Source organism: Callorhinus ursinus, unplaced genomic scaffold, assembly GCF_003265705.2.
Source record: "Callorhinus ursinus isolate GAN/ISIS: 27379988/994484 unplaced genomic scaffold, GSC_fseal_2.0 scaffold38, whole genome shotgun sequence".
Classification (NCBI taxonomy): Eukaryota; Metazoa; Chordata; class Mammalia; order Carnivora; family Otariidae; genus Callorhinus; species Callorhinus ursinus.
The window spans coordinates 13,781,854-13,793,505 of NW_027397100.1; the positions used below are offsets into that span (position 1 = coordinate 13,781,854).

Below are 11,652 nucleotides of genomic sequence, written 5' to 3' on the forward strand. Positions count from 1 at the left end.
AACTGGAACACCATAGGACCTGCTTTGACCAGTGGAATGTGGTGCCAATTCTGTGTGTGCTCATTCTGAGCCTGGGCTTTAAGAGGATCCTGGGTCCCTAATCATCCCCATGCCCCCTCGGCAGTCTCTGACTTCTGCCAAGAGAAGAAAATGCCCTGGGTGCCCACTGCTCCCAGAACAAGGAGACACATGGAATAATTTTGAACCCAACTGTTACGGGCTGAGTCATGTCTCCTGCAAATTCATACATTGAAGTCCTAACCTCCAATACTTCAGCATGTTGTGGGTCTTAGGGTAGGGTCTTTAAAGAGGCGATGAAGGGATGCCTGGGTGGCTCAGTCGGTTGGGCGGCTGCCTTCAGCTCGGGTCATGATCCCAGGGCTCTGGGATCGAGTCCCTCATCGGGCTCCTTGCTCAGCAGGGAGCCTGCTTCTCCCCCTGCTTGTACTCTCGCTCACTCTCGCCCGTGCTCTCTCTCTCTGACAAATAAATAAAGTCTTTAAAAAAATAAAAATAAAGAGCCAATGAAGTTAAAATGAAAGGAAAGGCCCTAACCCAATCGGACTGGCGTGTTTATAAGCAGAGGCAATCTGGACATACCGAGAGACACCAGGGATGCGCATGCACAGAGGAAAGTACATGTGAGGACATAGCAAGAAGGTGGCTATTTGCAAGCCAAAGACAGAGACATCAGAAGCAACCAATCCTGCCAACACCTTGATCTTGGACTTCTAGCCTCCAGAACTGTGAGAAAATACATTTCTGTTGTTTAAGCCACTCAGCCTGTGGTATTTTGTTATGGCAGCCTGTGATAGTGTGATTTATAATAAGAAATATATATATTTGATCTTAGTCCAGTTTCTGGCACGAAGTTCCTAAAACCCTTGGAATTTGCTAAGTAATGAGAGCAAGGAAGGTGTCTCTTCTTATGTTAACGAGGTGACTTTTGAACCCCACCTAAGGATTGCCCAGAGAACAAACCATGTGATTAGAGGGTTGAACTTTCAATCCCACACCCCCACACCCACCCCACCTCCGGGGAGAGAGAGGGGCTGGAGGTTGAATCATTCCCCAGTGGCCAATGATTTAATCAATCATGGCTGAACATGGAGCCCAACACAGGTTTCGATCCCACGACCCTGAGGTCATGACCTGAGCCACCCAGACGCCCCTTAACTCCGTCCCTTTATCCTGCTTTGTTTTGTTCCTTTACAGCACTCATCACATATTCATTTTTCTGTCTCCCTCCATAAAAGAGTGCCTCCTCTATGGGGCCAGAGACTTTATCTTATTCACTGCCGCATCCCCATGGCCTGGATTAGTACCTGGCATACAGTAGGTGCTCAACAAATGTTTGTTAATAATTGACTGAATAAAGGAGTGTCTTTGCCTTTGCTCAAGCCACTCCCTCCACCTGGAATACCTTCCCTTCTCCTTCCTCCCTTTCCTAATGCCACATATCCCTTAAGACTAAAACCTAGCCCCTATTCCTCCAGGAAGCCCTCCCTGATTGGCTGGGCTCTGGGCCCCTGGAAAGTGGCTTATTCCTGCCCTTCCTTCACCACAGTGCTCAATCTTAGGTATACTGTAGGGTTTGTGGCAGGTAAAGACCGAGGTGGAGGTTGAAGACAGAAGAGAACAGGCCAGCTTTATTGGCGTTAAGAAGAGGAAAGGGCCCTCCACAGGCTCTAGGCCGGGGTGGAACTGCAGGGAGGGCAGCCCGGATGCCACGTCACTTCTTCCATTCCTTCTTCTCATAGTCCCACCGGGAGGCCAGGCCTTGCACAGGGTTGCCCTTCATATCCAGGATGCGCTGGAGCTGCTGGGCCTTCCACTCATCCGTCAGGGTGATGGGCTTCTTTGGGAACACTGCAGGTAAGGCATGGGGTGGGGACAGGGGTGGCTCAGGACCCTGCAAGTCTTCCACCCTGTCCCCCTGAGCCAGGGTCTCCAGTCACAGGGTCAGGCCCCCCACCAGACTTCCCCCCTGTCTGTCCCCCCACCAGACTCCCTGCTAAAGCTTCATTCCAGGGACCTCTGGGTTCTGGTCCCAGCTCTGCCTTAGACTCACTGTGGGAATTGGGCCAAGGTCCTTCCCCTTTCTCAGCCTGCTTCCTTACTTTATGGCCCAGTGGAATGGATCCAAATCCCAGCTCCACCCTCCCTTGCTGTGTGACCTTGAACAAGTCACTTCATCTCTCTGAGCCTCAGTTTCCTTCCCTGTCAAAAACAGGTCCTATCTCCTACAGCTGTGGGGATTGGATGAGTTAGTATGTATAAAGCAACTGGTACAATGTGGGACAGATATTAAGTACATAATATATGGTAGTGATTATAATTACTAAGTTTGCTCCCACTGACTGGGAAGAGCCCAGGATGAGATGGTTTCTTTTGCTTCCTAAGGGGGTTGGAGGTAGGAGGCGAGGAAGGGGTGTTCACTTGAGAAATCTGAGGAGGGCAGTACTTAACTAAAAGGCTGAGGCACTCAAGAGGCATTCTAGGTGCCTTGATGTGTGCATCAGGGGAGGTGGAGCTCCCTACACTGCTCAGACCTTACCTCCTGGTCCATCTGCCCCTGAGGCTGACTCAGCCTGTCTGACCTCCTCACTGGAACTTTCTAGCCCAGTGGGTGGGAAAGAAGTAAAAGATCTTTACGGCACCCATCAGCACCAAACACTGGGCTAGACTAGAATTCATCCTCATTTCATCCTCATGGAGGTAGGAATTCCCATCACAATCTTACAGGAGAAGAAAGGTGAGGCCGTTGGAGGTGAAGAGCTGGGGCACAAACTGTCAGCCCTTCCCCAACAGCCCCTCCCCTGCTTCCGGAGCAGTGCTTCTTAGAGCTAAGTGGGCATCAGAATGACTTGGAGAGCTTGTTAAAACACAGATGGCTGGGCTTCACCCTCAGAGTGTCTGACTTGGTAGATCCAGACTGGGGCTGAGAATCTGCATTTCTAAAAGTTCCCAAATGATGATGTTGGTCCAGGGACCACACTTTGAGAATCCCTCTTCTGTAGTCATAAGCTGTTAGCTGGGCATGTGACCAGCTAGCTAAAAACTACATTTCCCAACTTCCCTTGTGGCTAGACATGGTCATGTGATCGTTTCTAGCCAACAGGAGGTGAGAAGAAGGCACGTGTGCAACTTCTGGACCTTAAAGAGGAGTGCATCCCTTTCCCTGTTCTTGGCTGGAGCTGGAGCGGCCATCTTGGATGGCAAGAAGGAAGCACATGTGGAGGACGGCAGTCAACACCACAGAAGGAGCCTGACGTTGCAGAGTCTCCATACTCTCCCTGGCCTTTTTTGTGAGAGGAACAAAACCTGTATCTTGTTTAAGCTCTTGTATGTTGGAGACTCTCTGTTACAGAAAAATTAATGGTTAATAACAGCAATCAGTAACAGCACCATTCATGATTATGTGCCAGGCACTGGCTTACAGCCATTAAATCCTCACAAGAACCCTGTGATGTGGGCACTATTATTTTCATTTTACAGATGGAGGAATTGAGGCCCAGAGGGGTAGAGCTTCTACATCCCAACCCAGGCAGCCATGATCTGCCCTTCACCCTACACCTCCTTGGGGGACTTCTCAAAACTCTGCAGAGGAGTGCCAGCATAGTTGCCCTATAAGAGCTGGGCTGGTGGCTCTGACCCCAAGGGCACGGCCCAGGCCTGCAGCAAGGTGAGGGGTTGCCACTCACCATAGACCCGCTGCCACCAAATCAGCAGAGCTGTGAATCCAAAAAAGAAGAAGACACAGCCCATCACTGTCTTCCACTCATTGGAGCGACGGTTCATCTCTGCAAAGGTCTCATGGAACTGGAGGCGGTACACTGGAGGCAGAGGAGGGGTGGGGAAGGAGGGGCCTTGCATGTATCCCTTCTGAGAACCCTGGGCCGAGTCTTGGCCTCAGGAATCCCCAGCCTCCCCACTCTTGCAGCAGATGCTGTCCATTCAGCAAATTCTTATTGAGCATCTACTGTATGCAAAGCATGGCCAGGAGCAGGCTGCAAATATCAGAGTCGTTTAGGGGCACGTCTGGTGGGCAGGACACATCCCTCCTGTTTCCCAGGGTCAGGTCCTTCCCCCCCCACCCACCTTACCTGCCTCTCTGCTCCATCTCCCCACACGACTCAGTGATACCCAGATGCTCCATGCTCTCCTGCTTCCATATCCCTCCCCACGCTGTTCCCACTGCCAGGCAACACCCTCCGCCTCACCATTCAAGGCCAGCCAGGACATGCCCCCCTCTGGGAGGCCCACCAGGATTCTCTCTCTCTCTCTCCTTTGGGTCCTCACAACCCCTTGGACACACCTCACCCTAGCCACACAGCCTGTATTACGGTTATCCGGGTTTGTGTCAGCTCTCCCATCGACCTGGGAGCACCAGGGGAGCTATGTCCCCAGCATCACCTAGCATCTGGCTGTGCACAAACAGCTGACTGAATAAAAGAATAAATGAACAAATGATGAACTTCACCCCTCAGGTAGGCATTCAGGTGTTTGGGGATTTCTGGTGTCTTGGGTGGGGGCCCTTCCTTTTTTTTAAGATTTTATTTATTTTGATTTTTATTTTAGAGAGAGGGGGAGGAGGGACAGAGGGGGAGAGAGAGGGAGAGAGAATCTCAAGCAGATGCAGCATGAGAGGTCATGACCTGAGCCAAAACCAAAGAGTCTGACACTTAACTGACTGAGCCACACAGGTGCCCTGGGTGGAGGCCCTTCTTTTCAAAGTCACCCCCCAGCCCACCCTCCCCAGCCAGCCCCACCCTGACACCTACAGGCCACCTTCTCGGCATGGCTCAGCTGGGTCCAGTTGCCCTTCTCCTTCTCCTTCAGGGCCTGCTGCTCAGCATTGAGCTCTGTGCGGAAGGGCTCATCAGGCATGGGGTAGGAGCGCTGGGCATGGTAGTTGCTGTAAGGGGGCATCTTCTGCTCACTGTGGGCTGCAGGCACAACGGAACAGCTGAGTTCAGGCTGCCCCTGGGACATCCCAGTTCTACCCATAATATTTCAAAAGAGGGCTGCATTTATTGAGCATTTACTTTGTGCCAGGAGCCATTCTAAGGCCTTCGGGTGAATTGACTCATTTACTCCGCATCACTCTGAGCCAGGTTGAGACGGTTATCTCTCCATTTTACAGATGGAGAAACTGAACAGCTAAGTGACTTGCTGAAACTCACAGAGCAATAAGGAGCATGGCCAGGGCTGTAATTCAGCCCCTCTGGCTTCAAATCTCATGCTCTCTGGGAAGATTTGAGGTGAGGTAAAGGCAATGGGTGGACAAAGGCTGAGTGAGATGAACCTGAGACGGCAGATGTGTAACTGCTCTGCAAACTGTAGGGTGCTATCCACATGCCTTTGACCACTGGTGGAGGGCACGCCTTTGGAGTCAGCTGGCTTTGAGCCCCGGTTCCACCCACCCCAGCTCCAGCAAGCCCCTCGACCTCCCTGTGCTTCGATGTCCTCCTCTGGAAAGTGGGGATAGTAAGAGAGCCTACCTCACCCTGTTGTGGGAAGTTTCAAGACACTATACTTGAAAGGGTTAGCACAGTGCCTTGCAGTAGATGCTCCGTAAGTTATACTGCTAGAGGTTGGTTTTACTACTGGCTTCCTTTCCTGCAAGCTTTCGCTGATGGCTAAGCCCTCAAGGGCTCCGCGTGGGTGTCCAGGGGGTCCAGAGCATGGCTGGAGGGTCTCGATAAAGCTTCTGTTTATTGATACCAGAGACGCCCACATGGAAGGCCTTGGTACTACCTTGCCAGGACGGCATGGGACTACTTTGACCCTTTTAATATCTAGGTCCCCGGGCCTCAGTTTGTTCATCTGAGAAATGGAGATAATAGCACAGCATCCACCTCACATGGCTGTCATGAAGTCTGAGTGTGTAATCTGTGTGAAATGTTGATCACAGCTTGGGGTACATAGTAAGGGCTCAATAAATGTTATTCTTCCGGGGGTCTGGAAGAATATCCGGCTGAAGTCTCTCCTGTTTTAGGCCCCTTTCTTCTGACTAGGGTCTGGAAAGAAGGTGCAAGCTTCTGTCAGCACCCTCCGCCTCAGGACACAAAGTCCTTAGGGGCCTGAGGTTTGGGGGTCAGGCCCTGAGGAAGCTTCGAATGGAAGGGGGTGCTGTCAAATGAGAGCTCCATGTCCTGGAGGCATGTGGCCCAGGACCAAGGAGTGGGACTGTGGGAAATGGTCTGGGGCAGGCCCAGGGCAGCCAGCAGGCAGGAGCCCACCCTGCCTCCGAGTTGGACAGGGATGAGGCGCGCAGGTCTTACCAGCACTTCCTGGGCTGTGCATCCACCGCATCCCGGGTGCTGCTTTCTTCAGTACCAAGCTCCAGGCAGCTCTGAAGAACATCTGTGCGTGTGTGTGTGTGTGTGTGTGTGTGTGTGTGTGTGACTTCTGCCCCACGTTGCCCTCTGCCCCTACCCACGGAGCCCAGACAGAGAAACTTTTCCACAGGTGCTGTGGTGGGGGGCGTCCCAGAATTTCAAAGTCACCCTCATGCCCCTGACCCTTCTACTTTTGTCTGCTATCCTGATAGAGGTGGATGGGGGTCCTAGACATTTGGAGCCCCCCTCCTGGAACCTCAATTAACCTTCTGAGAAGTGGGAGGAGGCCTAACTCCTGAGGCAGGGTCTCAACAGTTTGGGGCTGGGAGCCTGGGTTCTGGTTCCAGCCCCAGCTCATCCAGGCCAAGCTGGGAACCCTCCCTCAGCTGTTGGCTCCCCCTCCCAGAGGAAACTGGGTGGGAGTCCAGGTAGGGAGGGAGCAGGTCCCAGTGCTACCTCTCTTCCTCACAGGGCCATCTGCCAAGGTCTCCGCACAGCCGGTCTGGCCCCCACCCCTTCCCCCCTAATTGGCTGCCTACGTGCTCACAGAGCCTGCTCTGCTGAATCTGGTGGGGCGAGGGGACAGGCTGAGCCCAACCCCCTCCGGCCCCAGGGAAGTCTCAGGGTTTGGCATCCCAGGGGGCTTGGGGGTGGGGGTGGGGAGAGGATTTAGAGGGTAAGGACCCAACTGGGTCAGAAGGAGGAAGAGGAGTACACATCTGGGGAGAGAAAGGGAGTATCCCACTTCTGGAAAGAAAAGGGGCTCCCCACATCTGGGGAAAGAGAGAGGCACCCAATAACTAGAGAGGAGGGGCTGTAGCATATGTGGGGGGCACATCTAGGAAGGAAGGGCTCCCTGTCAGTGATAAGTAGCCCCACATATGGAGAGAGGGAAAGAGTAAGCTACATTTGGGGAAAGAGATGGCGCCCCACGTACGGACAAAGGATAATTCCCGGAGGAGTCCTCGACTCTGAACTTCCCGAAGCCCCCTGATCCTCCTCGATGGCAGGAACCACACCGGCCCTGACCGACCGGTGACGAAAGTTCGGGTCCAAGCCGCATCCCTCACCCGGCCGGGCTCGGGCAGCCAGGCTCTCCCGCCCACCCACTCACTCACCTCGCGGCTCAGCGCCGAGGGCGACTTGGGTCTGCAGAGCGAGTAACGGAGAATGGGCCGCAGAGGGACCAGAGCGCGGGGCGCCCGCCCCCGGGCCCGGCCCACAGCCTTCCCCAAGGCCAGCCCCTGCGTGGGAACGTCCTGCCTCGGCCCGCCCTGGGAGCGGCGCCCCGGCCCCCAGCCTGGGGAGGGGCGCTGCGAAGTGACTCTCCGCCTCAATTTCTCCGCCCACGGGCGTCCTGTCTCTAGAGACCTCCCGCCAACAGCGCCTGGGACTTTGCTGGCGGTGTGTCCTGGGCCGGCCCAGCCCTGAGTCTGATAGTCCGAGGAGCTGGATCATCCTGCCTCCACACCTTTGTTCATTGCTGTTCTTTGCGCTTGGAATGCTCTCTTAGGGACTTTGCAGACCCAAGTGTGGCCAACTTTCCAGCCCAGGCTCAACACCTCCTGCTCCAGGAAGCCCACAAGCATCCAGAACCTGGGAGCTGGTCTGTAGCGTATCACCTTGCTCCCATGCCTCCATATACCCAGAGGAGGTGAAAAAAGCCTCCCTCTGGTGTTCAAATCTTAGCTGTGTGGCCCTCAACAAATGGCCTAACTTCTTCTTCTTTCTCCTTCTCCTTCTTCTTCTTTTTATAGGATTTTATTTATTTGTCAGAGAGAGAGGGAGAGCACAAGCAGGGAGAGCTTCAGGCAGAGGGAGAAGCAGGCTCCCCGCTGAGCAGGGAGCCCGATGCAGGACTGGATCCCAGGACCCTGGGATCATGACCTGAGCCAAAGGCAGAGGCTTAACCGACTGAGCCACCCAGGTGTCCCAAATGGCCTAACTTCTGAGCTCCTGTTTTATTTTCTAGAAAAGGAAGCTAATGATAGTACCTACCTGACATAGCTGTTGTAAAGATTAAATAAGTCAACAGAACAGCATCAGGCACATTAACCCAAGATTTATTTATTAAGACTTATTACTGGCATTTTGAGTGTCTGTTGTTTACCAAGTTAAGTGCTTGGGGATGTAGAGCCAAACAAAACTAAAAACAGTCCCTGAACTTTTAGGGCTCACAATCCAGTTCCAAGCAGTGAGAAAGTCCTGTGCAAAGGCCCAGAGGCAGAAAAACACAGGTGTTTTCAAAGAACAGAGAGAGTCCATCTTGGCCTGAGTGTGATAGGCAAAGAAAAGGGTTGGAGAGGGGCTAGACCTCATAGGCCGTGGTATGGATCCTAGATTTTATTTTATTTTATTTTATTTTATTTTATTTTATTTTATTTTATTTTAAAGGATTTTATTTATTTATTCGTCAGAGCAGGGGGAGAGGCAGGCAGAGGGAGCAGCAGGCTCCCCACGGAACAAGGAGCCCACCGTGGGACTCAATCTCAGGACCCCAGGATCATGACCTGAGCTGAAGGCAGACACTTAACCAACTGAGCCACCCAGATGCCCCTTAGATTTTATTTTAAAGATGGGAGGCCACCAGAGGTAAGTTGGAAGTGATATGGTAAAATGGAACAGAGCATGAGTTCAGGAAATGTGTTGTGCAATTGTTAGAATACTAATGGTGGACTGATGAGTGAAGGCTGTGGGTCCCTTCTGTGGCCTGGGTCCGGAGCTTTCTATGTCTGCCAGCTCTGGGCCTACAAGATGGGTCAGTGCCCACCTGTCCATCAGGGTCCCTGTGGCCTCACCGGCTACAGGGACCCACTCTAGCCAGTGTCTGGATGGAGGGGCTTAATCCCCAGGGGGTAGATGAGCCTAGAAGGGCAGGGACTCAGGGAAGGTGCTAGGGAGACCCTAGGGTAGGCAGGATGTGCGTCTCCATTCTGAACTTCAGCAGCAACAGGCACAAAGCCATGGGAAGGCAGTGTGGGAGGCTCCTGGCTCTCCACGACATGAAACCCTCAGCTCCCAGGACTGGCCATGGTTACTCCTGGGAGCTGCTCCTCCCTCTTCCCCATGACCAAGAGAATTTCGAGTTAAGAGACCCCCCAAGGGGACCACCTTACCTCTTGGATGCTAACCAGGGTGTCCTGAAGAGTAGCCCTATGGACCAAGGACAAAGGAAGACCCTCCTTCAGGCAACCTGGGGACAGCACGCCGTAAGTCTTGTCAGACCTTTCCAGGGTGTAGGCTAGCACTGGCTGCACTGGAGTGAGTGGCTGATGTGTAGGCTCTGATGCTGCTGTGCTGGTGGCCAAGCTGCATCATTTCTGGGCCTCAGTTTCCCCATCCCTCACAGGGCTTTGCACGAAAAGGCATTTGGGGAATGTGACCCTCTGTTCTGCCCTGCCCGCTCCCCCCATCCCCCGCTTCTGTCAGAACTCTAGGCCCCAGATGCTGGGTGATGCTATGATGAGGAACATCTGTAGGAGAAGCCAGTCCCAGGGCTGAGGATGAGGAGATGGGAGGCAGGCCTCAGGCGGCTCAAGGTGGATATGGGGCAGCACAACCGCCTGCAGGGCAATGGTCCGGAACCTGGGAATAGTCAGGCTCCCTCATAAGGCAGGTCACTCAGGGGGCCCTGGCTGAGGAGCAGGAGTCTCCCCTGGGAACCTTGGAGGGCACTAGAAGGGAGGGGCTCCCGATGGTACATTACAGGCTAGCTACTGCGATGGCCCCTACATGGAAATGCAGGTTGAGGCTGCATAAACAGCAGGGATGGGAGGTGAGAGGAATCTGTCCCTTCCCCACTGGCCCCGCTGCTCTGACCCTTCAGTGGGAGGCTATAGAAAGGGGCAGCTCTCACTCATTTTATCAGATCCAGGGAGGCCCGGAGATTCTGCCAAGACAAAGACCTGAGCCACGGCCTCAGCATCCTGCTGGTAGGACCCCCGACCCCCACTTCCCCCCAGCCTATTCAGGCTTCGGACAGGACCCACCTCCGGGCCCCCAAACCAGAGGGAATACTGAGGAAGACCTAGGCCTCACGCAGGACCCGAAGGCGAAAGTAGAAAAGGTGTTGGACAAAACGTCGGGGACCCCTACCCTCACCTCTCAGGAGCCCTAGGAGCCTGTTGAATAAGGGGAGGTCGGTACAGGAGGGGCGGGGCCAGAGAGGTAGGATAGGCCGAGTCTAGGACAGAGGGGCGGGGGGAAAGCGAGGGTGAGCGACATCCTTAGGGGCGGGGACTGCAGTGTAAGAACTGGGCCCGGGAACGGCAGGGAAACGGAGGCACAAAGCGGTTGGGGCTAGTTGGACGGGTGGGTGAACAGAGAAGGCATGGTCAGGATTGGAGGGCGAGGCCTATGCAGGTCTCCCGCAGGAAGGCGGGCTAAGTGCAAGGGCCTGAGATTCCCCAACCTTGAGGCCTGCGGGGAGACGGGCTGCGCCAGCATGACGATGCCCAGGCTGCAGCGCGGGCTCGGAGAACGTCACGCGAAGACCCACAGCTCCAGGGGCCAGTCCAGAAAGCGCTTCCGCAACTGTGGGCAGGCGGGCCGGGTCATAACCAACGCCGAAGCAGGGCTGCCACGGAGAAGGCCTCTAATGGCGGGTATCTCGGCCCTGGGAACGACGCCTTGGGTGGATTTCGCTGGGACGGGAAGGGACCGTTGGCCTGGCAGGCGGAGGAAACCTCCTTCAGGCGGGTCTGACCTCTCTGCACCGCTCCGGCCCCAGGGCCGAAGCCCCCTGAAGGAGGCGGCGGGGCTGAGGGTGGGGTCCGGCTGGTGGCAGCCAGGCAGCAACGGCGACTGGTCCCCCACCTGGCACACGAAATGCGCGAAAATCGCCGCGTTCAGCGGAAGGGGAATTTTTTGCCGAGCAGCCGGAGATATGTTTGGGGCGGACCCCTCTGCCTGTCACTCAAGGCCCCTTAGCCCCGCCCCAGAGGCGTCAGTCCTCCCGCCCCGCCCACAAGCGGTCCTTCTTCCAGGTCTCGCCACCTGCCTTGTCACTGATACTACGCCACCTACGTCCCTCGTCTCCTCCCTCTTTTCCCGACCTCGAGCTTGCGGGTCATCCCTACCCAGGCCCTCGGACAGTCTTTGTGCCCCCTTCCTGCTGGGCTCCACCTGGCGGCCCAGCGCGCGGCCATCTCCCGCCCGACCCTGTCCTGTCAGTCATTGCCGGCCCCGCCCAGCCGGGCGGGCCTTCCGGGCTTACCGGGTCGCTGGCCTCGCCCCTACGGTGACAAGCTCCTCCTCCATCACACACACACACACACACACACACACACACACACACACACACACACAC

At 55.0% G+C, this 11,652-nt stretch overlaps 1 protein-coding gene across 2 annotated transcripts; it reads right to left on the reverse strand.

Moving 5' to 3' along the window:
* Positions 1 to 1,651: 1,651 nt before the first annotated feature.
* COX4I2 (cytochrome c oxidase subunit 4I2) lies at positions 1,652 to 11,237 on the reverse strand. 2 transcript variants are annotated; one of them, XM_073880598.1, is made up of 6 exons: positions 10,756 to 11,237; positions 9,461 to 9,497; positions 6,288 to 6,369; positions 4,785 to 4,949; positions 3,705 to 3,836; positions 1,652 to 1,869 (listed from the first exon to the last, which is right to left on the reverse strand). In XM_073880598.1, exons 1-6 carry the CDS (start codon positions 10,788 to 10,790, stop codon positions 1,733 to 1,735), a joined length of 588 nt encoding a protein of 195 aa, XP_073736699.1. In that variant the 5' UTR covers positions 10,791 to 11,237; the 3' UTR covers positions 1,652 to 1,732. The 2 variants fall into 2 exon arrangements, with proteins under 2 accessions (XP_073736699.1, XP_025732514.1); XM_025876729.2 differs by lacking the exons at positions 9,461 to 9,497; positions 10,756 to 11,237 and adding an exon at positions 7,463 to 7,594.
* Between the last annotated feature and the right edge of the window lie 415 nt (positions 11,238 to 11,652).